This window comes from Pseudopodoces humilis, chromosome 3, assembly GCF_049639895.1.
Source record: "Pseudopodoces humilis isolate 2021_Gansu_Grassland_sample_001 chromosome 3, ASM4963989v1, whole genome shotgun sequence".
NCBI lineage: Eukaryota > Metazoa > Chordata > Aves > Passeriformes > Paridae > Pseudopodoces > Pseudopodoces humilis.
The window spans coordinates 108769115-108796700 of record NC_142202.1 but is presented as its reverse complement, the minus strand read 5'-3'; the positions used below and the strand labels follow the sequence as shown (position 1 = coordinate 108796700).

General features: G+C 42.8%; 1 protein-coding gene across 1 annotated transcript in view; it reads left to right on the top strand.

Annotated features, from left to right (window-relative positions):
* RUNX2 (RUNX family transcription factor 2) overlaps positions 1-23908 on the top strand; it is a 218109-nt gene extending 194201 nt beyond the window's left edge. The window contains exon 8 of the mRNA XM_088052743.1: positions 23229-23908. Coding sequence (XP_087908869.1) covers positions 23229-23908 — 680 coding nt within the window. The remainder of the gene's footprint in view (positions 1-23228) is intronic.
* Positions 23909-27586: the final 3678 nt, after the last annotated feature.

The window sequence follows — 27586 nt, the reverse complement described above, 5'->3', positions numbered from 1 at the left end:
TGCATGAAGCAGTCCTAACGATCAAAATTATGAGCAGTAGAGAAAACCTTTCCCTCTTCTCTTGCTCTCTCATCACTGGCACAGAAATCCTATATCTTCCCACATTTTTGCCTTTGTTCTACAGGGCAGAAAAGGGATGCTAGGAAGTCTTGCAAAACAGGCAAGCGTCCTCCACCAAAAAGGCGGTGTGGAGCTATTGGTTGTGTTCTTGTTTAAATGTGCCATGCACGTGCTCTGCACCACACATTTCCTTACCACCCTCATCACAAGAGTGGAAAATCTGACAAGTAATTCTCTGTGGGAACATAAAAAATGCAGGATGGAAACCTATAAGTTGCATGGTCTTTAAGGAGCAGTCATCCATTGAACTAAAGCTTCATCCAATATTACAGTATCTTGCTGATAGATGACATAAACCAAATTTGTTACTTAGAGAGGCATGTTGATTGGCTTCACACTGGGCATGCATGGAGAAAGACATCTAGGCTCTCTTTTATCCAGATGGAATTCCTAAGTCAATCAAATAAACATCAAAATAATAAGGTTAATCTGGTCTTTACTCATTCAATAGAGAAAAGCAGAGATGTGGATCTAATTATGTAAATATTGTAAAATCAGTTTGCATTTATCTCTTTCCACATGTCCTTGGTGCAGCCCTGGTTCAGCATGCTTAACACGGCCGTTTTTGGTCTGAATGATTTAGTTCTGGGGCTACAGCCATTCAAGATTTGTTTGAACAGGAAAATCTTGTTTTCTTTGGAGCATTTTGAAGTAGGAATAATTACAGTGTTGCAAATGTGATGCTCTGCTTTAAGGAGCTGTCAGCATTTCCATATTAAACCACTATTTTCAGGGGTTAACAGAATTGCCAGAAAAAGAAAAAAAAAAATAAAAAGAGTAGAAAAGAAGGGTCCATTATGGGATGAAACTTGGTGTTTAGGTTTTTAATCCAGGAGGGTGGTTTCAAAATCAAATTGTGCAAAATTAATTCACACTGTATGCTTGCAAAACTGCTCGTGTCACTTTTTTTCATACTTTTTTTTCTTTTAAATCAGCCCACAATAAAGCCCACTTATTTTGCTTGTTTCTACTGTACGCTGCTCTTTAAAGTTAATGTCATTTCCATACAATACCCCCAATGTAATATGCCTTAGAGGCAGCATAGATTGAATAAGTGACTTGGAGCCAGGGACTCCCAAGTTTATAATTTAGCCGCTGACTCACTGTGTGGCCTCAGGCAAACCACGTAACTCCTATGTCCTCATCTATGGTATGGTCTCAATTTTCCATTGTGTTGCACAACATGTAAGGAGCTCTGCTCATGTTCAATAGGAGCTTAACCCGATGGTGAGTGGGTTACTGGAGCCATGTCCAGAGACTTAACTCCCACTCAGCAGGTTTTGTCTATTCAGATAATCTGCAGACCAGTCTTCAGAGAGCTGGTCCAGGTGAGCACTTGGTGGGTGCATCTCCACCTGTGATGTCTGTGTCATGGAGAAAAGTCTGTCTTTGTGCTGGCACTGAAATAAATTATGTTTCTCAAAACCCAGTAAAGAAATTGGGAAATTGTTTTGAAATGTGTGGGCTTGCTGTGTTCTGGACCTGCAGGATACTCTGCTCATTGTCTCTTTCTGTACTTCAGCTTCCCTCAGCTCTTCATGTGTTTCTACACTTTCCTTTCATGGCTGAGTTTTTCCTCTATCATAAAGCCATTTGCTTTTGCATACAGTAGAGTCAAACTTCTGTTACATATTATTTGAGTCACATGGGGAAGAAAACACATGGCTTGTGTAGTCAGTGGATGAGGGAACAGTGAGGTTTTTTTCCTGAAAAACAACACACCCTAGGAAGTAGGTCCTTCAGCACTTAGCCAGGCCCTTTTTCTGCAAGTACTGTCCTGATGTGTACCTCTGTGAAAAACACAATGTGGGGTCAGGAGAGTAGAAATATAAATTTAGAAGAGAGTGTTTTAGTCATCACTTCCAGTCCTCCATATCACAGGCAAATGTACAGTGGTGGTAAGTTCAAATGTGTCTGCAGAATGTTTATGGCCCAGGCCACAACACATCCCCTCTCTCAGCCCCCTACAGCCATCCACAGACCTGTAATTAAAGGTCAAGAGTAGCAGCAGAATCGTCTCAAAGATAGAGAACAAGAAGGACTCAATGGTCTGCCAGTGGCCTGGGTCAAGAACAATGCAAAAGTGGTGAGACTGGGCAGGTCTAGAGAGGTGTGATTCTCAGACAGCCTTCCCCTCTCTGAAGAGATCCTTGTTCAGGGCCACGAACACCCTGGTTTTAAAAATTGTCCCCCCCTCTTCTTCATCCCCTGCCTACACAAGCTGATCACTCTGACCTCACACAAAACTTTCTATTGTGCAGAGTCTCACTGCATAAGCCCTACAGGTTGACCACATTTTTCGTGAAGATCTGTGTCTTTCCTTTTTTTTTTTTTTTAATTGTCCACTTTGTAGATTCATGTGGTGCCTTTGTGGTCGTGTCCTGGAAGACAGCTTACCTCAAAGGGAGTTTTTCTTGATTGGTTTTCAGTTCTAATGGTTAGAGACCCTCCAATGTCCTCTCACTGTTTTCTGGATTTCTCATGGAGCAGTGCTCACACAGTCCCAGTTTCCTGTCTGTGGAATGGGAATGATAGTGTATGGTACCTTATAATACATATGGAATTATGAAACACAGCAAATCCCACTGTGATCCAGTATTCTATGCCAGTTAACAAAATAGATTTTTGTCTCTGAGCAGACATGTCCCTACAAAGATCTAGATTTGTGTCCTGCCTTTAAACATTAATTTTCATCTTGGATTTGGATCCCAAGCTGAACAGTTGGAAACTTCCAGTACAATGAGATACTTGTAGAAATAACTTTTTTTGTGAATGCAGGAAGTATTTTGTAATATTTTGGGGTTTTGGGCAGTTTCAACACTCTGTATTTACAGTTTTTCTCCATTCACCTTGGGAAGTTGTTTTCTTCCTGTTGTTTTCTTGCTGGCTGGATTTCCTTGTTAGAGAGAATCTCCTTTGCTTCACAACAGATCTGCAGATCCCAACATGTATAACTCCAGCTAAAGCAGTTCCATGTCAGGCTGACTTGACCTGCAATAGTTTTTATTTGTTTAGACCTGACCTGAACAATTTTCAGATCATGTTGACACTGAGTTAAATGCTTTGCTTCAGCTTTTCTGAGGGAAAATGGAAACAATTCAGGAAAATCAAGCTTTTCCTGGGGGCAACTCTGTCTTTGTGAAAAACAAACTTGCTATTAAAAAAGAAACAAATAAAAAGGAAATTTCTCAGTGGCTCTACTTGCTGCACTACTATATCTAAAAGAATATTATTTCAATCCACAGGAACAGTAGTGTTTGAATTCAGCATTACACTAATATAGAGGTTTATCTTCTACCACCAAGTCAATATTAGCCAGCTGCCAGCTAGTCTAGCATGGTGTGAGACAAACCTTGTAAAACTGGAGAGCTTTACAAAAACCAGAGTGGGTGACGACCCTAAAAATTAATACTTACTAGGCACTGTACAGCTGAGAGACTGGCAGAAACAAAAACCATGGATCTTTCTGTTGGAAGACATATAAAATTGACACTGTGTGATTTTATAGTGGTTTGTAGGATTTACAAGACATACTGCAAAGTAGTACTTGCTCAAACTACAGTTCAAGATGTCTGGAAAGAAAAATATCTGCAGGAATGGGGAAGAGCAGTGTCAGCTGTTTAGGAATGGCTCTCTGGGATGCCTTGGTGGGGTGAATAAGCGGTGATGTGGTTTGGTTGTCAAATGCAGCAGTAGAAGCAGAAGGTTGGGGTGGTTTATAACTTAATTCATCTTTGGAGGAGAAAGACTTCGCTTTTATACTTGAAGCATGGATGTAATATTAAGAAGGGCTAAATGTCTACAAAGCTCAGTGACTGACTTTCTGAAGTGTCAGCTGACCTTCACCTCACAGAAGTGACTGCAACATCAGTGTGCTGCTGAGTTGCTTTCACTGAAGATGTCTGCCATGTCAGTACAGCTGAGCCAGCTTTTCAAACCTGGTATTTTTAATTTATTCCTTTTTGCTAAAGGCTTTTCCAAAGAGGATCCTGAACTCTTCCCTTACACCATTCTTGTACACAATTAAATTCAATCTTCCCCTCCCCTGGAGACATGGGGAGTCATGGTGGTCCTTGGGAACCAGCTGGCAGATGATGCTGGTACTGGACGAGATTATATTCCACCAACAGTGCTCCATCATTCTGCCTTTTGTTACATCCAAATCTCACCAACCCAGCAATGTGAAGGACCAGAAGAGCTGCTGGATGAGACCTCTTATCACCACATGGGTGTTTCCACACCACCTGGCCCATTAGGAAAAAGACTACTTTCTCTTTAACAGATGGTGGTAGTAAGACATGAAAATTAAGACATATTTTCATTTGATATTGGAATATCATGAGCATCAGTTATTTTGGGAAGGTGTCCAAAAAATACTTGGAGAGAGTCTAAAACTGCAGATGAATCCACAGGTTTATTTTATTGGGTGATTTCTGTTCTGCCAAATATTTGTAGTGTAAAGAAATCATAAAAATTGCTGGTGGTCCTCGCCTGGCGGGTGCTTCTCACATATTTGAGACAGTTGTATGAACTGTGACAAGAATGTTTGATCTATTAGCTTAAAAACAAATTAGAGTCTTCAAGAGAAATAAATGAACTATAGATGGTAGAAATACATTTCTCTTATCTTAGAGAGACCAGGAATTTTTGCCCCCAGGCTTTATTTGCATTTAATTATCACAGTTTGGATTTCCTCTACTGTAGGCATGGAGGTTTAGTCTGTCTTGTTCCGTCCTCTGTTCTGAAATAACATTAGTACCTGTTAATGATTATCATTGCCAATTATATATTCTGGTTACATGCACATTATGAGAAATATTGGTTTGTTTTAATAAATCTTCAAAAGGCAGCCTAAACCTGTGCCTTATCTCCTTTCTGCTTTGTAATTTATTTATTTTTATGGTTATGATATATGAAAGACTCTGCATGCTCCCAGGGACTGTGAACGGGTATCTGCTCAGAACTTGAATACTGAAATGACAGGCAGAAAAGATTTTATTTAACATAACTTTCCAAATGAGGCAATGGGGTCATGTATCTCAAAGATACAGAAAGAAGTGTGGAATACAGGTCTAGAAATTCAAAGACTCTGCTATATGCATAAAAGAGAAAGAACTGATGAACCCATAGTTTAATTCAACGCGTACTAAGCTGCAGAACAGCTTGTGCTCACATTGTAACGATTGTTCCTTTTTTAACTTAGATTATTTTTTGCTAGGATAATAATTTCACTGTAGTCCTGACCTGGCAAAGGACTGATTGCCTCACTCCCCATTGGTCTGTAGGCATAAGGATAGCTCCCTATAAAAAGATTTTCTCTGCATTTTTAAGGAGAATTTTGTTTTGAGTTGTACAAACTTGATATTTATGCCATTTGCCCATGCAGATTATTTTCATTTGCTGGACCAGCACCGAAATGTCCACTCCAAGAGGAACTCTTTAACCAAGCATTCTTTATGTGGTCTTCAATTAATAAACAGGAATACGCCTTTCTAAACCTGTGGCTAACGATTTTTCTGCTTGCTGCTACTGTATGTCACCTAAATGAATGGGGCATTTATATACTGTCCTTTCATCTAGGATATCAAAGCACTTTATAAATATGGACCAGTGGCTCTGATGTGCAACCACTGAACTGTGGCTGCCTTGGAGGTGGCATGCGGTTGACATTTTGGCTGGCAAAGCACATTTGGACATCAGAAACTGTTGGTTTCCTCAGAAAGGCTCAGAGGTGTGTGGGGGGGTTGAGACTATCTGAATTAACCTCTAACACATATCTGTCCCTACATGGGAAAGCCACACCACTGCCCACCTTCCAGTGAGGTAAAATTCAGTCTTGGCTAAGAGCATGACCAAAGGATCTTCCATCACTGGATCACTGATTTTATTCAAGCCCAAGACCATGACTGTCAAAAATTATTACCATATGGGAAGCTGGTAAATTGCCACAAGAAAATGAGCTTGGTGGTCCCAGATTAGTTTCACATGGACAGGTGTCTGCACCACAAAGCCACAGTCACAACTGCTGCCAGCTGCTGGTGGGTTTCAGAAGGGAGGTCCAGCACTGCTGGGCAGCAGTAACAGCAGTGGTGTTCTAGAGATGGCATATCAGGGCCAGAGAGATGAGGCTGTTTGTGTCTCTTTAGGTGTTGCTTGACCCCTCCCATTTCCTGAGCTGTCAGTGAGCTTGTGTGATGCTCTCCTTCATTGTTGTGGCATGTGCTTCCTCTTACCTTCACACAGAGGCCCAGTCCTGGCCCTGCTTCCATCCTGATAAAAGGATGCAACAAAAAACTTCAACAGGGCTTATGTGCTGAAGGTATTAAGTTCAGACCACACAAGTAGGCTTTAACGTCTTTGGTACAGCTTGGAAAATCCTCCACAGGGCTGGAAGGGCCTTCTGGGTCACTAATCCCAACCTCCCGCTGCTGCAGGCTTTCACTTTGCATAATCCTGTAGAAAAGCTGACTAATCTTCAAAAACATGGACAATCACAGGAAACCTCAAAAGCTCTCTCTGTAAAAAAAGTGTCAAGTCTGTTTTACACCCCTCTAACACCTTTCATCCAAAACTTGTAACGAGTTTTGCAAACATGGAGTTAAGAATTGCCATACCAGTAGGAGGGAAGAATTATCAATTATCCTTACTGTATTTGAGAGGAAGAATTTGAAAGACAGCAAAATTATGAAGCAAATCCCCATTCTCATTCAGACAAAGCTCTTAGTGGCTTTGGAGGTTGGCTCCAATGGAGATATCCAAGACCATCCAACCAAATCAATTAGACAGGAATTAAAATCAGTGTTCCTGACTGTCTTTTTATCTGCTTTTTAAGCACTGAATTGTACAATAGCTCAAGATTTTCCACCTGTCAGCCTCACTATTTCTTCCAGAAGAAATGGATACTACATCCTATTTCTTCTATGAAATAACATGAAAATCATCCCATCCCTGAAACATTCAAGGCCAGGTTGGACAGGGCTCTGAGCAACCTCGTCTAGTGAGGATGTCCCTGTAGATTGCAGGGGGATTGGACCAGATGACCTTTAAAAGACCCATTTCAAATCAAACTATTCTATAATTCTATAATTCTGTAATTCTATAATTCTATAATTCTATAATTCTATGATGTACCATAGCTAAGTGTACTCCAAGTGGGCAGGAGGTTCTGTTATAACAAAGAGTATCAGCAGCAGATTTTAAGATTTTTTTTTCTAATGTATAGAAAATACAAGTGAATCAACATAGAGAAATTGCCTTTCTGCATTTCCACATCATCAGAAAGATGTAACTGAGTTTATCCTCAAACTCATGAAAACACACATTCCTTCTTCAGGGAGAATGAATCCTGAGCAATGTACTGTTCTCTGTGTGTCATGGAAATGTTTTGCCTCCATCTTGAAGCCAAATGCTACCCTCAGTCTCATCCACTCTTGGTTGAATTTGACCTTTCTGGTTTTCTAGCACATTTTTTGAACTTGTAGTAGTAGTAGTAGTTGTTGATGGCTAAGTATGGCCCTGGAGCTATTTATCAATCAGCAGATGATGGAAGAATTGTCAGGAATATTAACAGCATTAGTAAGTGGAGAAACTAGTCCCCACAGCTTTGAAGTGCCACATTTTCAGGTTATTGGTGCTAAGATAATTGTTTGGGTCCACCTTTGATCAACACATATTTTAGGATTTTCTTAAAATTTGTTACTTTAAAAGCTGATCCCACTCCTACTGTACAGTGGATAAAAATGTGTCTTTTCTTAGATTTTTCTAAGCGTTTAAATTGGCTTGCAAGTTCTCTAAATGAATCTAATTTAACAGTGGAAGAGGGAATGCATGCTCCCCTTATCTCCTGTGCAGATTCTATATTGGCAAAAGTTAGTAAAACTGTGCTTGCAAATTTGTCCATAAAGCAGTTGGTGTTCAGAGTTCAAAGGAGGAGGCAAAATTCAGGATAAAGAAATGCCAAGGTCAAATGCTGATGCACCTGCTTGCACTGAGAAGCATCAAACCCAAAGATTTGCTAGACCTGGAGTAAGAAGCTGGGAAGATTGAACCAGGACATTTCAGATGACGATTCAAAAATCACGTTTAACTCATGCTGCTGTTCAGGGAATACTCCAATAACATTAAAAAGGAGCTGTTAATGCATGATGTACTCAACAGGACTAGCAGACCTTACCTCAAAATGCTTGGTTTCACTGGCGTCTCTCCTGGTGCAGTCATGTATTTTTGAGCAGTTTCTTCTTTGAGATTTTTGTTTGCTCTTTGGTTGTTTGTTTTTTTCTGTGACACATTAACTTTCCTTCTCTGATCAGAGCCATTCTAGTCAGAGATAGACATGGACCTTTGAGTATTTTTATTAAGGACAAGTTAGGGATGCTTTAATTGGGGTCATGTGCTCGTTTCAGAGGTCCTAAAAATTAAGGTGCATCTCTATTCTGGAAAGCTCAATTTCAGGCAGCTTTTTCACAGAGGCAGCTCCCAAAATTCTGTGTCTCCCAGCTGTGCTTTTAAACAATTTACTGCCTTTGGGCCATGGAGAGCCAAGATTAGTACCAAATTTGGGGTATTCACTTCACTAAATTGTGAATGCCCTGAAGATTGCAGTGCTTGGATTTTTTTATAAATGACAGAATTCAGGATAATGACAATGTTGGTGGATATATCTCAACTGACTCACAGCACCACTCCACATTTGGATGCTGATTCAAGCCCCATCTCTAATTATAATGTCTCAAGGACTGTCCAAGTGCATTACCTCTTTCTGTTGTACAGAATGTGTTGGGTTGTGTAATTCAGTCCAAACCTCTGCTACTCTTACAATGAGAGCATGAGCTGTAGTGTGAGCTGTGCAGGGATGATTTGGGGTTCTCCTGATCATTTCCAATGGTGTAACCATTTTCCCAAGGCCCAGAAAGACTGAGCAGAGATGCTGTCTTGGAATGGGCTTCTTTCTCTGTGATGATTCAGTTAAACCTATGGAAGAGATGTATAGATGGACACACAGTGGTTTTGTGTTGGCTTGGTTTTTTGCCTTGCAAGACTTAATGCTTTCCCTTGTAAGTCAGGATCCTGCATGAGTTTGTTTCCCTGTTGAGTCATTTATGAATTTCAGCAACTGCACCTTGGCTCCTCCACATCTCCTCTTCACCAGCCTGTCTCTCCTCGCATTCCTGGTGGCATCCAGGCTCCTTCTGACCTTGGTCTCCTTAAAGTCCTGGTGTAGCTGACTACCCAGTTGGCTGTGCTCACAGCTTGCTGTCTGTGTTAAGGACAAAATGCTGTCTTTTTACAGCTCAGTTTCTTTCCATAAAGTTAATCAAGCAGCCTTCCTTTTATGAGGCAGCAGACCCTTAGGAATTTCTTCCTTTTGGCATGCTGAAGATTCCCAATGCTGCCAGGTTTCCCCCAGGATAGAGAAGCTTCTTGACCTGGAGAAGAGCTATTCCCTAACAAGGTACATGTATTGTGTCCTTGGAAAACTTCCTCTTCTCATTTAAACATGTTTTCATTTAAACATGTTGTCAGGGATATCTGTGTATTTCTATTAGAGAGGAGTCCAAGCCGTGAGGCTGGATCTAAACTTAGTCAGACTCTGAGGTTTCTTACAGTAGGGAGTATGAACTTGATGTGTGCTTTTTGGCTGGAGCCACTCTCCTGTCTGCACAGCCTAACACAAAAAGCATCACTGGGCTGTTGGGGAAGCTGCTGACACAACTGAGAAACTCAGTGGTAAAGGCTTGTCATCAAAATCAACAAACCTGAAGGCAAATGGGAACCTGGTGGTGTGAGTAATCATTACCCCTTGCCCAGCCACTTGGAGAAAACTTTCTCTTCTGAATAATCACCAGGTTTTATGAAAGAAAAAAATTAATTGCAGATGAAGCACAGAGCAAAATGTCCCTGCATTCCTCTTACTGGGGCAAAAGAAAAAAATCTCCTTCTTTGGGCTTAGTTTGTGCACGCCTTTGCTGTGTAGTGAGCTGCAAACGGTGGCCTCTCAGTTCATTAATTGACAAACACCATCCTCTAAACATTTCCAGGCACAGTCATTTTCTTTTCTCAGGTTTACTCAGTGGTTCTTACTGAGGTTTACATTTTTCCACGCATGTGCTGAGAATAAACTTGCCTCTACAATCTCACCTCTTGTTCTCTGAGAAATTTTGATAATGTAATTCATAAGCAGCTTCATTTTCTGTGTCTTTCTCTATTTGCAGCTCTCTTGGTTTTGGCTGTTTACTACTCCCTTTACAGCAAACTGCCCCATTTCCCAAATACCACAGGACTTTCTGAACTGCAGCATTTCATTCCATTTGTCTCTCTTTTTAAGAGGCTGATCTGTCTTAAAGAAATTTTTCTCATTTAAAAATAATTTTGCTGTGGTTTTACAGTCAGCATGGTTCCCCCCAAAAGAAACAAAAAATCCCTGCAGGCCTATTTCTTCTCCTTCTCCCATGATTACACTGGTGTAAATGACACTGGTGCCAATGGAATTATTCCTGTTTTACACCAGTATAAAAGAGACCAAGTTCTGAAAGATGGGACATATTCAACATCTTCACAAAATCATACCAGGGACTGGGCAGAAGGGTATCTCCATCTATCAAAAGGGAACTCAAACTGCTCTTTCATCTTCAGTGTCTCAAATAGAGGAATGTAATCATCCACCAGGACACAACAACCCCCAGGGTGAAATCTAGCGATGCATTTAACATGGAGAAAAGGCAAAGGCAGCCCAACACGGCCCCTTAGGAATGGGCCCAAGGAATACAGTGTTCAGCTGAAATTAGTGTTACTATTTGCCTCGTGGAAATGCTTGGGAAGCCCAGCCGAATTCAGGGCTCCAGCCTACTAGAGCAGCTGCAGTGAGGGCAGTCTCTGTTCCCCAGCGCTCGCAGTCCCAGTGACAAACAGCAATCAGACCGCGGGCCAGCAAGAAGTGGAGCCAGGCAGAACTAAAATATCCCTGTTGGAGTGCGGTCCCATGAGGACAGTGTTATGTCTTACCAGAAACAAAGAGAAGAGCACATTTCCAGTCTCAAAGACTTCTCTGTCCCATTAAGGAAAGCTTCAGACTACAATTAGAAAAAAAACAAGAAAAAGAGACATAGCCACAGTGTGCCAGTTTGCATCCAAATGCAGCCTAGAAAAAGCAGTTGTGCTCCCAGGAGAAGGCTGCTAGCACCCTCTTGGACTGGTGGCTCCAGCCACTTCACTCAGGAGGGTGGGAATGTGACCCTGGAGAGAGACCATCCCTCCCCCAAACCCAGAGCCACTGGATAAATATTGACTCAGAGTGAGGAGTGGCTGAATCACTCCTTCCTGTCCTAACAAGGTGTTTCCCTCTGCCCAGCGAGTGTACAAGCCCACCCTGCACAGCCCAAAATATCAGACAGGATTTGGTGCCCATGGTGATCAAAAGACATGGACTCAGACAGAGAGACAGAGCACCTCTGTTTGGGCAGGGCTGACGTGTTTGTTTGCTCTCAGAGTGGGCAAACGCCTCCTCCATTTAGTTATTTGGGAGGACACGTGGTGGGAAAGATGGATAGGTGGAGGGATGAGGAATTTGGAACCTCCTAGTGCAGTTTTTCTGTTCTTATCACATCTAACACCCCTCAAATTCTCTGACTGTTGTTCCACAGCTGCTGATGATGTGGTTTCATACACCAGTTAATGGTACAGCAAGGGCCTGTGTTCATGAAATCTCTGCCCCAAGAGGCACTGAAGTAAGTGAATTTGTAGAAAAGGGTTGGAAAAAGTCCAATTGTCTCAGTTGTCCAGCTGTTTCCAACTCAGGATTCAACCTGTGTTGGATGATTTGGATCATAACTCTAAATTTCTTCAGTTCATAATCCAAGGGTACTAAAGTAAAGCCCAGGAAAGACCTGGGAGCCAAATGGTAGTGACCACTGACTGGAGCTGTGAGTGGGTGTCATGAAATTTTGGGTGGCTCCTAGCTTGTGTAATCCAACTGGATACAAGGGAAGGCTGAGTTCATTGTTGCAAGTACAGGTCTGGATTTCATTTCATGTCTGCTACAGATTTCCTAACTGGGTCACCATGCTAGCCTGGAACACAGGCATGACATGTTCTTCCTCCACTAAGATGTTACAGAGCTCAGGATTTGATAGTTTAAAAACTGGTTGAAGATCTCCCAGAAAAGGGATGCATAAGAAAAAGCACATGATATGGATCTCTTTATATACGCTATGCTACCAAAAGTGTATTTATGTATTTCAAAACTGGGCACTGGGTTACATTTTCATTCCCCAGTACAAAGGCAAATACATTCCAAACAAAGCAATGTTGTTTCAACAAAACAAGGGTTGAAATCTCTCCAGGGCTTCATTCTGTCTCATTTAGATCGGGCATAAGATCTTAAAGCAGAGTTTAGTGGTCGGCCGATCATGCTCCTCTGGGAAATGACAGAGTGGTAATTCAAAAGGGGTAGTGAAGTACAGCATTGTCTTGGTCTGCAGGACTGTTCTTCAATAAAACCAGCGTCTCACCCGGCTTACAGGAGAACATTTTGTTCCAAAGGAGCTGTGGCTCTTCAATAAACAAAAGAATTCACCTCCGGCTAGACTTGGGTGTAAAATGAAAATGTTATTGGAGACAAAATGTCTTTGTGAAGACAGCATTTCCATGATGCCTGCCACAACTGCCTGGGCATATCGAGCAGTTGACGTGAAAGAGGATAAAAGGTACATCTCCAAGGCATTGACTCCATGGGCACTTAAAACTTCTTTCAGGCTTGGGAAGTGGTTTCAGACCAGGCTGGGAGCTCCGAGGAGGGGATAAGCAGCCTGGGTCCTGTCTGGCCTTGGGCTGGCACTCACCCTTTTTGTAGTAAGGACTCAGATTTGATCAGAAGTGAGTTGAATCTTTCAGGGCGTTCCTGAAAGCCTTTCCTGAAAGCCTTTCCGTGGAGTAAACAAATTCTCCCACATCTGACACAAGAGATTGGGAAAGCATCCCAGAGTATCTAAACACAAAAAAAGTATGAGATATTCCTCTTCCAGTCTGAAACTCCTGGTACACTTGGGAAAGTTCACAAACAGCAAAGGAGTTGTAGGGTCATTCAGGGAAATAATTCATGTCCAGACTGGCATAGCTCAGGTGCTCAGATATGGCTGTCTCCCACTCAGATTAACTCTGCAGAAAAGATATGGTCTCTGTGGTTCCTTAGTGTATGAAGATGATAAAAATCACCTCAGGCTGTGCAGTTTCAGGGGATTTTTGTTACAAGATTATTTTCCTAAAAATGGCACCATGCCTCTGGGGATGAAACATACTGGGAAATATATGAAAATTTAATCAATTACATGAGTTCCGACTTTTCTTGCATACTTACGGCAAGATCATTCCTTTGCCTTCCTCACATCACTGAGGGGCTCTTTATTGTACAGTTAAGGTGTCCACTTTTATCTTGACAAGCAGGTTTTTGCCTTCAAATTCTTAGGCAGAACAACAGCCAAGCTCATCTTGCAGAGACAGTCGTTTGTGGTGTGTCTAATCATGGCCTCCTACTCAGCCTTTATTTCACCTAAAAGTTGCTCGCTGAGGAGAACCAACAACCTTGGATCTGCACTAGATGGGACAGGGGACTTTCTGCACTCTTTTCCACTGTCTCTTCCATTTAAGTAATGAGTTTATACAGCTTGAAAATGGTACAAGATAAGGACTGCTAGACTACTGCTCTGCTATGTATACTCTAAGGCTTAGCAGAAACCTTGTGCTGGGGCAGTTGGATGGTAAATACCCAGGAGAATACAGAGTTCCTGTGTTTCAGAGGGGAACACAGCTGTGGCAAGCCTTTGAGAGAGACAAACCATCCAAAAGCACAGCATGGAAGAGGTTCAAGGTAACCCAGCCTGGATGTAGATTGTTTCATGAATCAGCCCAAGAAAAGCCATATGGTGTCTGCAAAAGAGGCCTGTCCACTGCTGGCTGGACATTGTCCTTGCTGGACTCTCTGTAGCAACCTGAAATCTCGTTGACTCATGCATGTGAACCAAATTTCCAGACTTGACTCACTGGCTACTAAAACCATAAGATTGCATGGTGTGTCTCATATTTTTCCTGGGAAAAAAACAGCAGGAAAATATAACTATCTTTGGTTAATTAACATCTGAATCTGCTTTGAAGCCTTCAGAGAATATATGTTAAGAAATTAAACTAATCTCAAACCAGCAAAGAAAAATAAACCTAAAATATCTGGACCATCAAGATTTGTTTCTATAAATGTTCCTGCTTGCCTCATCCTGAGGTGCTGGAGCGTGTCCAGGGAAGGACAACAGAGCTGGGGAAGGGTCTGGAGCACAGCTCTGATGAGGAGCAGCTGAGGAAGCTGGGGGGCTCAGCCTGGAGAAAAGGAGGGTCAGGGGGGACCTTCTCACTCTCTACAACCCTCTGAAATAGGTTGTAGCCAAATGAGGGTTGGCCTCCCTTTCCAGGTGACAAGGAATAAGATGAGAGAAAATAACCTCAAGTTGTGCCAGGGGAGGTTTAGATTGGATATTAAGAAAAATTTCTTCACTGAAAGGGTTGTCCAGCATTGGAGCATTGCCCAGGGAAGTGTTGGAATCATCATCCCTGGAAGTGTTCAAAAAATATTTAGATGTGGCACTTGGGGACATGGTTTAGTGATGAACCAGTCACTCTTAGAATAATGGTTGCACTTGATGATCTTTTGTAACCTTAATCATTCTGTGATCCTTTGGTTTAAAGGTAAAAAGATACATATCCTGTCTACACCCTTTTGTATCTCTTAGTACTTGTTGAATGTTATGGGATCATGGATTTATTCTAGAGCCATGTGTGGCAGGAATTGCAATTGAAAAAGGTACAAAGAGTAGGCACACAAGTGGTTTTAGAGAAAATGCTCCTGGCTGATCAGTATCAAAAATTCCCTGCACAATGCAAAACAAAACTGAGAAACTCATTGCTGTAGGAGTTAATTGCCAAAACCTTGCCAAAGGATGAGAAAAGGGAAAAAAAAAGAAAAAAAAGAAAAGAAACAGGAAAAAGAAAATAATAAAAAAATTATGTGATGTTTAAAATGCCAATAAGACCATAATAGGGGCATTTAGAAAGACAATAGTACTTATTAGGAAAAGAAAACAAGACTCTCAGAAGAATTACACGTGTTGGAAAAGTTGTCTGTTTCAAAACAGGAAAAACCCTTTGGTGTAGCTAATGGCCAGATCTAAGAGGTAATTACACACAAGCTCTGTCAGCTGCAGTCCATGCAGTTGCAGTTCATTTTGAGCCTGATTTTAAATCAAATCTGTTTTCCTCCATCAAGGTGATTGTTGATAGTGTAAACATCTGTCCTGGTCCAAAAACGTGATTCATTAATGGAACATCAGGAAAATTTCATACAATGGACTAATAATGGACTAAGGTATAGCTGTTACTGAAGATTTTTTGATACTTCCTTGGAGGCAGCATTTAGTGACCATTGACAGAGGCAAAATACAAGGCAGTCCGAACAAAATGGTCTGAACAATTATACCACTTTCTTCTTCTTCCTGTTTTTTTTGGCTCTCCAGAAGTAGTTGTCAGTCTTATTTTAGTTTCAGAGGACTCAAAAAGTCTCCCAAGCCACTTTGCCATCCTTACTAAGTTGCTGGGAAGGGAGCATATGTGGGTGGAGGAGATGTTCTTGTGTGGCCATGGGAGGGCTAGGCTGGCAGTCTCCTTACACACAACAGATTTTTCTGCTGTCCCTTTTTTCTTTGCTGCAGAGGGGAGGGAAAGAATCTTTCCCCAATTTAAGAAGTTGTGTTAATAGAAGCACAGGGCAAAGAAGCCAACAGAGGGCTGCATTGGCAATGCCAGTTGATGGGAAAGATGAGAGTGTCCTTTGCTCCTGGCTCCATGATGGACTTCTGTCTAGGCATTTCATTTTTCATGTGCTTCAGTCGGGCCTCCAAAAAGTGCAGCCAGTGTGGGACTCGTCTGTGCAGTGCTTTGAGCACAGCAGGACAAATGTGTTAGGCAATGAGCACTGTCATGAGGAATTGCCTGCTGCCCAACAATATTACCTCTCCAACGTGCCTACCTCCTCTTTTCCCATTCCCTCCCCACACTGAGATGTCAGGGCATCCTCAGGGACTCTTCTGTTTTTGGAAATAACAGGAGCTGCAGAGCACTTCAAAAAGTCTGGCTCTGTCCCTTAGGTGTCAAAGAAGGACCTCAGGTTCCTGGAAAATCTGGTCTCAAATGAATGCAAAAACACACATTTTGTCAGGAAGTGAATAAAATCTCACTGAAATTAAGCCAGGGACAAAGATGAAAAAGCAGATGGCCCATGACAAACTGTGAGAACAAATTTGTTCGCATGACATGGGAATAAGTATGTACTCATAACAGACTATTACTCAAGAAATTTTGAAAGAGCACAACTCCACAGGAGTCATAATGGGATTAGTCACATAAAGCTCAGTCCAGCTAAGCCTGGTCTACTCTACCTGAAAGAAGAGAAACAGACCCCAAAACAGACCACAATTGCAAAAAAAAATAAAAATAAAAATTACAAAGAGATGCACAAGTTTGTGAAGTCAGAAAAGCTTTTAAGTGAATTAAAATCTGTAGAGTAGGTTGTGGATTATTATTAGGCTGCTTAAAAAGCAAGAGGCCAGAGGAAAAAGCCTTGCTGAAATGACACAACCAGTTTGACAGCACAGAGACAGAGTTGGGGTGTTTTTGGTGAAATGTCATGGACCCTGGAAGACACTTTGCATTGTGCTCCATTACAGCATTGTTCTCGCAACCTACAATTATTTGCAACTATTTGCAAAATCCCTTTAAAAATAAGCCACAAATGGGAGTAATAAGGCTGATTTGGATTACTCTGATCTAGGGGGTTTTTTCCAAATCAATATTTTACACAAAACTCCTAACTTGAAAAGACATGTTTAATTATATAAGAAACACTTCTGTCATTAAAGGGAGCATTATCTTGATATATAAAATATTTTGTGATTTTTCAACCTATGAAGAGAGGAGTGGGTTCCTAGGATACATATGTGATTTGCTTTATTTAAAAATAATTAACAATAAGCTTGCCTAATGCTTTTATGAATTTTCTATGCATTTCTAAGCTCACCCAAAATCAAGTGAGTGTTCAGAGCTAGTTTAGATTGATTAATTAGTTAAAGGCTAGACTAGAGCCAAAATAATATCTAGAGCCAAACTGTGTTTCTGAGATCACATGCATGCAAACACCAACTCTGGAGTGCTCACACTGAGGCTTCTGTTCAGACCTACTCCACTGTCATGTCTCGTGGCCTCTTCACCCAAACTGGTGACTTAATCCCTTCTAAACTTGCTTGAAACTCTTCTTGACTCAGCCTGGCAGTGGGAAGCAATGCCATTCCATCTGAATCAAACCTGAGCAGCACAGGAGGGCTTGCTTCAGATTCAGGTCCCAAAGATGGATTTTGTCCGTGCAAAGGCAGCGCCGCCCTCAGTGACGCACATGCTGCTCTTAGGCTTTCATTTACCACAAGCTGTTGGGACTTGAGTTTCACTTCTCACCAGAAAGCGGAGGCAGGAGTATATTTAGACTTTCTTGGGAAGCAGCTGCGAAGTGCAGGGGGAGCACAGACGCACTCAGTCCCGCAGGCACATACAGACATCGACAGCTTTAGAGCAGCTGCATAAACCTGAGCAGAAAGGACACGGCACAGAGGCCTCCTGCAGGTCACTGTCTCACCAAGGAGGCTCATTTCAGCGTCTCAGTAGCCTTATCATTGAATCACATTATACGGGATCATAGAACAATTTGGGATGGAAGGAAGTTAAAGATTTTCTCATTCCAGCCTCTCTGCTCATTGCAGGGACACCTTCCACCAGACCAGGTTGCTCAAAGTCACATACAATATGGCTTTGAACACTTGCAGGGAAGGCACATTTTCTCTGAGCAACCTGTTCCAGTGCCTCACTAGCCTCTGAGTAAAAACTTTCTTCTGATGCTGAGTCTGAATCTCTCTTCTTTTAGTTTAAAATTACTCCCCCTTTTTCTATCACTATCTTCCTTCTTTAAAAGTTGTTCTGCCTCATTTTTATATGCCCCCTTGAAGTACAGGTTATTTAAATAAATTAAGTATTGGCACTGTTGAAATAGATTCCATATTCAGTCCTGACTCACTTGAAAGATTATCACCTTCTCAACCACAAGCTCATTCCCTGAAGCACTCTGGGGGGCTTTTACTCTCCTGTGTCTTAAACCTTCTCTCTATGGTTTTGTGCTTTCCATAGGAACACATAGGCAGCATTACCTATCTGCTGTTGGGATTTGATAGGAAATTGGTGGTGCCAAGAGGATGGAGCCAAGCTCTAGTCTGTGTGCTCAGCACCACAGGACAAGTGGCAGTGGGCAGGAGCTGATGCCCAGGAAGTTCCACCTGACAATGAGGAAGAACTTCTTTCCTGGGCAGTGACCAAACACTGGAAGAGATTGTGCAGAGAGGGTGGGGAGTCTGCCTCATTGGGGATATTCCAGAAATGTCTGGACACAATCCTGTGCCCTGTGCTCTGGGATGGCCCTGCTGGAGTGCAAGGCACAGACAGGATGACCCTGCTGTTGCCCCTTCCTTCCAGCGTGATCCAATCTGTGGTTCTGTGAAATTACTTGCTACATCTACCTATAAAGTGAGGAATCCAGCTCACCCAGCTTCAGTCATTTAGAAGATACTCAGCTCATCTAAGGTAGTTGACTCACCAGAAGTCCTGGGTGGGGAGGGATGCTTCAGAGCATGATCCTTCACCCCACTTAGGGACTTGATAGCTTGGAATGGCTTTACCCCAGAAGTGCTTCTTTCTTGATTGGAGCCAAGATGATGGCCTCACGCTAATGCCAGCTGAAGGGCTAATGTTAGATGAGTTGAATCTGTGGAAAGTCATGCTCCTGCTTTTCCCTCAAGGTTTCTTCTTCACAGACCTTTCCCTTGTTAGTTGACAATAGACTAAGAAATCAGTTTGAAGCAATTTGGCTGCAAGGCAGATAAAATCAGTAGTCAAACAAAAGGAGCTTAGATAGCCAAGACTGGCTCTAAAGTTAAATACATGATCTTCTACAGCTGAATGCATTTAAAATAACTTTAGTTTGCCATTCTCACAGGGCAGACCATTAATCTTTTGGTAACATCTATCATCATGAGCAGCACAAGTACCAGGAAATCCCCTCCTGGAGGTGCTGCTCTGGTCCTTCTCATTACTGGAATACCTGCCCTGTATACAGTCCCATGAATTTTGGACACCCTGAGATCCTCTTGGAGGTGGCAGAGCAGAAGTGTTCCCTCCTATTTGCAAATAGATAAAACAAGGATGTACAATGGCATTCCCTTGGGGAGATCCATCGTAGATCAGGAGGGTAGGGAATGTTTTTAAGCTGGGCAGTCAATTTTATGCACTGGTACAGTTCTCTTTTGCAATGTAGGCATTTTCAGGTCATGACATCCACATCCAATTTAGTTATCCAACATTATTCTCAGCAAAGTGATAAGGACAAATCTCTCATTCTAGCAATAAAAAGGTGATGCTCGACTTATTTAATACACTGAATGTGAAAAAAGGCTTGGGAAATAGATAAGATGTAGACAGCCATGCTGTAGACTGTGACTGTGTATAGACAGACAAGCCAAAGATGACTTGGGGGAATGGCATGAAGCTGTATCAGGGGGGTTTATGTTGGGTATTAGGAAAGGTTTCTTCACCCAGAGGGTGTCTGGGCACTGGAACAGGCTCTCCAGGGAAGTGGTCATGGCACCAAGCCTGGTAGAGCTCAAGAAAAACTACAACACATCTCAGAGACATGGTGTGATTTTTGGGGTGGACCTGTACAGGACCAGGATTTGGACTCAGTGAGCCTTGTAGGTCCCTTCCAACTCTGGATATTCTGTGATTCTGTGACTGGAATCCCATCTCAGTAAAACAATCCTCCTGAAGGATGAGGCAAAGCTGCCTCTGCACTCAGTATAAAAGAAGTGATTCTTGAGGCTGCTCAGAGATACATCTTATGTATCTAAACCTTCATGTAGGGGGCTTCCCCTCGATACACAGCATGGAAAATGCAGGGACTTCCAAGGAATTTCTTCACCAAACACTTTTAGTTCAGTTGTTTAGATGAAGTTGATCCCAGCCGAGGTTTTCTGAGCCTTGGATTCACTCCCCCAACTGGTGATATGGATTTTCTTCTAAGCTACAAGCTTGCCTTGAACAGTCAGTCTTTGTGTGTGGGAGTAAGCTACAGCATCCACCCAGCTTCTGTAGACTGGGTACTGGGGGATGCTGAATGACCAGGAACAGGTGGGCTGATATCTTTAGGGAAGGTAACTGTACTTGTCTGAGCACTCTGTGTTCAACATCTCTCTTCTCTGCAGGCATCCATCCAGCCCCACTTAGTTCCAGCTCTGTCGAGATGTGGATTGAACACCCCCAGCAGTGACAGTGCACCTGGATGCTCCAGTTAAGACTCTCTTTCTGTGAGAGCTGTACAAAAAAAGTGGAAATAACCAAATACTAAAGTTGTGATGAGTTGCAATGAGGGAAAAAATACCAGCATTAGAGAGAAGGAAATAAAGAGAATCATCCTGTTGTACCTGATAGACAACAGTAGTTGCTTGCTCCATGCTTCATCCTACTCAGAACTCCCATATAACTGGGCTTTCTCAAACACACCCCAGAAATTTTGACCTTGGAGAAAAAATTGTTGACACTGCTTTGGGCAGGGTTTGTGACTAGGCAGTCTGCAGAGGTCCCTTCCAGCCTCAGTGATGCTGTGATTCTGCAGTCTTTGGATGCTGAGCAGCTGGGTCAGACCCATTCCACCCATCAGTCACTCTGGGTTCTATGATCTGAGCATTGCAACAGCTCCCACATGTCCTGCATGCACAAGGATCCATGTGCAGGTGTCCAGACACCCATGTGGAATTTCTTAGATGGAAGCGTGGGAGCCTGATCAAACTGAGCAAGTTGTGTTTAAAGGCTGCATGGTATAAATAAATCTTAAAGGGGGATTAGGGAAAAAACAAAGCTGTGGCTTCTGATAGGGAAACCACACTGATAGGGAAGGTTTCAGCCAAACAGAAGAGCCTTTGGTGTCCAGATTTTTGCCTCTGTCTTTGTCTGTATGAGTTGCTATTCTTTATATATTAACCCCAGTATCTCTGACTATTTAAGAATCATTTGTGACAGTTATTTGCCACAGTGCTAAACCAGATTACATCAAGGTTTGTCAAGCTTCCTCTGCTCTCTAATGTATGGAAAAACATTACACTTAATTTGGTTTGCTCAGGCAGTGAGGACAGGGATTAGCCACACTATATATGGACCATAAACACTGTTCTGGTTAACACCACAGTGCAGCCAAACCTGAAACTTTCATCTCAGTCCTTGCAAACTTTGGTGGTTTGGATGGAAAAGGAACCTGTAGTTGAGCTGTGCTATATTTTTGTTTTTGTTTAGAAAAACCAGAGGCAAATCAATAGCACTTTGGAAGCCCAAAATCCAGCATCCTCAGCCCATCTCCAGTGGGTAGGGGGCGAGTGCCTGTGTGGGCAGGGACTTGTATTGGGAAGAAAGCCAATACACAAAGGAAGGAAACCATTTCAAGGAACCTGCAGTAACTCTCTATAAAAATCTCAGGAACATAACGGCAGACTCAATTTTGTGTCATAATCCCCTCCAAGTAACATGTGTGTCTGGTTAAGAGCAACATAGTAGTCCCATGTGGGACAAAGATGGACTTTTTCTGGCTGCATGTCCAGCTGGTTTGGTATTAGGAATGACACGGAAAAACCTTTGCTTTTGAGTCAGAATTTCAGTTTGCTATCTGGAATACCAAAGCAGCCAGTAATAAAAATGGATTTCTCACATCAGATTTTTTAGATGCCAGAAATAATAATAGCACAGTGTTAACACCTCAGTACTTGGCTTTCTCCAGGTTGTTTTAACCTAGATAAATTTATTAATTTGTGTCTTTGTATCCACAGCAGTACCTTAAAATTTGCACTTAATTGCAGCAAAAGTAGTTTTAAAATCCATCTCTCTTACACTGACCACTCCTGTAGCATATCACCACCTTTTGTATAATGTGTTCCCAATGCTAAAATAAAGATGTACAGTGTGATATAGTAATTCCACATATACAAATCTTTGAGACTGTTGAAAAGGTAAAATTTCCTATTATATTTCTGGCCTTCAGAATAATTGTAAAAATAGGATCATCCTTAGCATAAGGTATTTAGCAACTGGGCACAGTGGGTAGAGCACCCTAGACCATCATGTGGCTCTCTAAGCTTTTTTATATCATCCAGAGGCTGCTCTTTCTTCCTATGCTGTATCTGATGAACTCAGTCCAAGCAAGAATGTTTCTAGTGACTTTAGTGGACATCAGATTAGGTCCAGTGAACTACTTCCAAGAGGCCACAAATGTCATTCTGAGATGCCCAGTGTCAACAATTTATTTCTGTCTCTTCTTTTTTGATTTTCATATCTGAAGTTGCTGAAGGGATCTAGGCAGGAATATAGATTAAACTTTGATTGTGTGAACTCTGAACACATTAAAAATAAAAAATAAAAAATTAAGGGTCTAAGCCATTAAGTCTAGCTCTTACTGTGTCTGGTGTTTAGCTGCCTGTTCAAACCAAAATGCTGAAAAGTGGGACCCTCTGTAAAGCAGCAATTAACTTCAGCTCTGGCAGAAGCTATCTAGCCCTCCCATCTACACAGGACATCTGAGTCACATTAGAACATTAACATGGTTCATGGCTGGCCAGGAAAACAAGTAGGTAGTTCACCAGCTAATTCATAGCTATGAGATGCCAACCAGAAAAATGCACAGGTCTGTCCACAGGCTTTATGAAGAATGAGAGTGGAAAGATAATTTACTTTTATAATATTTAGTTCATGCTTACCTACAATAGGCTCTTGTCTTAGATTACATCTGTTCTTTTCTAATGGGCTTACAGAGAGTATCACTGCCAGGAGGTGAAATTTCCCCTTCCATCAAAGAAGGCTTGGTCCCATTGAGGGGACAGCAGGTAACAGTCCGTATGTAAGTACATGTGTGAATCAAGGCTCATGGTGTATCTTCCTTGCAGATTCAGATCCTTGCACTCCTGATGCTCCACCTGCTGCCACTTCACCACCAACTTCTGAAGAGCCTGGACCTTTCACAGCTCCAGCATCACCCTCCTGTTCCTCTGATACTGGTACTGCATCATTTTCACCACCGTTACCTGCGTGTGTTGCAGCCTTACATCCAAAACCACCTCCTATTTCACCATCAACATCCACTTCTGCTACCACTGTTCACCCTGGACTTCCTTCCCTTCCTGCCCCGTCTGCCTCTACTCCATCCCTGCACCCTGGGATTTATCTGCCGGTTGTCCCACCCAGTGGTGCCACCCACCTCATCAACTGGCTGCCCTTCCTCGCCTCAGCGACACTCGCCACCATTCAAGGCAAGGAGGAAGACCAGCCACCCATAAGCACAGGCTCCCTGGAAGGCATGAAGCCCTGCAGCAGCCCAGCCCCACACCCCTCCCAAGAGGAAAATGCCCAGGCAGCACCTATGGGAAGCAGCACTCCGGGGGCTGCGTCCCCATCACCGGCTGCCCAGGCCGTGCCCGCGGGCTCCGAGGTGTCAGCGAATGTGAGCGACATCCTGGCAGAGCTGCGGACCATGAACAGCCACCTCTCCACTATTGCCCGAGCCCTGACCCAGCTGGCATCGTCCCTGGCACCCCAGCAGGATGCTGGTGGCACCCCACCTCCTTAGTGCCAGATTTCACAGGGAATGGTATTTCCCAGAGGAAAGGGACCCTCCCCAAACCTGCCCATACCATAGGAGTGAATTCACTGCAGTCACAGACACCGACCGTGTCTCCCCAATGGGTTTTTCTGTTTGTTTGTTTGTTTGTCCCTTGTAAATGGCTGCATATATTAAAAAATAGTTTTGTGGTCTTGTTAATAAAATTGTTTATATTTCTCGTGTTCCTGTCAGATGTGTTCCCTCTCCTCCTCTCACCCATTAACCACACGAGCACTGGTAGGAGCGGGTGAGGTCTCACTCAGAAAATGCTGGGAATCTGAAGTGGTGAGAAGCTGCCCGCGAGAAAATGCTCGAGGAGGTGACAAAACCACTCTGGGCAGTGTGGGGGGACACAGAAAGGAAAAGGCACAATGGGACTCTGAAAAATTTTCCTGTTTATCCCCATCCGTGTTGACTGGCACAGCTCTGTTGAAATTGGAGCCCTTCCCAATGCACTAAATCTCTGGGGTAATTGTAACTACCAGTGCAGGTACAAGCCATGATAAATTGTTCAGAATACAAAGCAGGGTAGTTGTCTAAGCAGCACTGGGGCTGAACAGCTACCAAACAGCCTCGTCCACCTCCTGCCCTCCAACAGAGAGAGAAGTGAAGGTGCTTAGCTCAAGTCAATCTGTCTTATTTGCCAGTGGTGCCTGGAGTTCTTCAAGGGCATAAACAGAGCAAGCTAATTTACAACAATTAGCCCAGCACATGTAGATAAATCCTGACATTTAACAATCTTTCCCTATTGCCAAGGTGCAGCAGCTTGCCTAAAGGTGGCAATGAAGGTGTGAAACCTTAAACAATCCTCTCGGTAGGAGAAAAACCTCTTTGACATGAATTCAGCATTTGCTCCACCCAGATGTGTGACCTGTAGAACAGCTGGTAAGGTACCAGGTGGAGGCACCAGAGCTGGGAGATGAAAATTGGGATGTGCTTGGAGCTGTGGAAGAGCCCCTGGAAAGAGAACTAACAGCTCTTGCAGAGCTGCTTTGCGCATCTCAGCCACAGTCTGCCCATAGTGCAAACAGCCAGACAAGGTTGTCCCTGTCCACAGTGTCCCTGATCTTTAAGGTCCCTTCCAACCCAAATCATTCTACGATTTTATGAACCATCAGTCAAAATATCTTTTCCCAAAGGTGGGCCAAGCACAGTCCTGGTGGAGGCTGAGCCAGGCTGTGCTGCTGCTCTGCCTTTCATCCCAGTGGATTAAACCAAAACACATGCTCATGGCAAACAGAAGAAAATAAAAGTCTCTGTGAAGCTGTGTATGATCTCGCCGTAATTTAGCTACACAGCCCTCAGATATCAGGATCTGAGGCCATCACTAGGAAAATCCCAGACAAACAGACAGATCACTAGATAAGATTAAAGAGGAAGTATTCTGTCTATTTGCAAATATTTCTGTAACAGATGAGCCTAAGCCACAAAGATTGAATCAATATACAAACTTCCCCAAAGCTCAGGTGTATTTGAATTTGAGGTTTTGGTTACTGCATATGTATTTATATATAAACTTACCTATATTTTTTGAGTCTGTGCCTGAAAGACAAAGGAATTGTCCTGCTCAATTGTGGGTTTTTTTCTACTTGGATCAGACATTTTTTCTTCTGCTGTGTTTAGCAAAAAGGTGAAAAAAAACCCCAGCCATTTCATAGATGTCCTAGACTATCTTTTACATTTATGTTTAAATATGCATTTTAACTAAAGGAGAAAAAAGGAGTATCTTTTAAACATTCTGGCTTTTTATTTGTCCATTGCAGTTTCTTTAGACTGAAAAAGCAAAAATAAGGGAAGTTTATCACTTTTCCTCCTTTCATTATGAAATATACAACAGGAAACAAGAGAAACCTCTATGATAAAATAAATTTAAAGGAATATTTTTCATTTTTACCATCTTTCCCTCTTTCATCTTAGCATAACTAGTAAACAAATAGCATATTCTCCCACTGTTGATAGTTTTTCTTGATTGATCCTGCTGTTTTCCAGTAGTTACCTTTCACGGCATAATATTGATGAAAATGTCACTAGAGTTTTCTAGATCTGTGCAAGCCATGCCATAAATTTAGCAAATCTTACTGAGCAGCTGCTGATGCTTTACCAACCAAGGTTAGAGCTGACTTCATTTAGGTGTGGGGATTTGAGAACAGTTTCCATGGCATGAAAATCCAGAAAAAGCCCGAAAATGTTGCCTATATTCAGCTGCAAAGGCAGCAGTGTTCTTCGTTCTCAAAGATGCTATGAGTGTAATCCAGCTGGCAGGGAGGGTAACCTGTTATTCCTGAGCCTCTTCCTAAAGGAACAAGATTTCTCTGGTGGCACAGCCAAAGATATTAGATGCTGAACACCTTTGCAGTCTAAACTCTGAGCTGTCTGGTCCTGCAGCATCCTGACAACAAAGCTGGACCAGAGCCTGTAGCCACAAGTAGCAGCTTTCGGATTGATTTGGTAACCACTGCTGGCCTTCACAGGGCACAGCGACTGGCTGTGGGGCCAGCGGGGCAGACAGGGGCTGTCTGTGGGCAGGAGCAATCCCTGCACTCTGAGCCAGCATGAGCCCAGCCAGGGCTCTTCTGATGCCACAGGTCCTCATCTGCAGAGTCTTCTGCAGGGTTTTGTGCCCAGCCCATGTGAGTTAAAACCCAGCTCAGGTTGGTCTGGGCAGCCCCACCATAGCACAAAAGAGCCCCACTGCTGTGCTAAGAGGGGTTCCTGCCCACAGGTTCCTCATTCAGCAAAGTGCATTGTTCCCTGCTCAGTGTGTTCAACACTCATGTCCTTTGGGGATTACTCCCTCAACTTCATTAAACCACTTAAACACTGCAAGAAAAAAGTGGTTGTTCTAACTGCATTGCTTTGCTGGCAAAAGTTTGACTCTATCTCAGGTTTTGGTTGCTCTTCTTGGCTCTCATCTGTCCCCATCCCCATCCATCTTGGTGCTACCAGCCCTGCTGCAGCTCTGTGTGTGCTCAGCAGTTTTACTGGCACTGCTGAGCTGATGCTCCACATGTGCTTTGCTGCCAGTCAAAAGCTGGAATGCTTACAACAAAAAAGTCTCCTAAAGCCCCTAAAAGTGGCAGCAGAACGGCAGAAGAAAGACAGAAACCCCAGCAGAGCTGGCACTGTGTCCCCATAGTTCCTCAGCACCTGTGGAGATGACAAGCCCAGGTTGCTTTGACGTGCCAGAGCCACACAACCCATGGCAAAGAGTTCACGAGACCTTCTTCTCTAAATTATTCATTTTGATTCTGCTCAAAGCATGAGGGGCTGAAAGTTACAGTGCCTTGTTGAGTGCTCCAAGTTCTGTGTAGAAATAACCTCATCATTTCATACTCCAGGGGCTGTTAAAATATTAAGTGACATCTTCAGTTGCTCCTTCTTCCTCTTCCACAGCCTTGTTATTTTCCAAGGCAGTAATTTATAGGAAAAGATTTATTTAAGAATTGACAGATGCTGCTTTTCTTTTCTACTAAAAAAACCTGAAACACTCTGCATGAAAAAATGTAAAGCCTGGAGTTGGCATTTCTCTGGAAATGTAAAGGTGGTTGTTAGAGTCAGTATTGTGATCAACACAAGCCCTTGAGGCCTCCCTATCAGAATCCCAAACACATTGATCCACACTGATCTCATCTTTCAGAGCTTCTT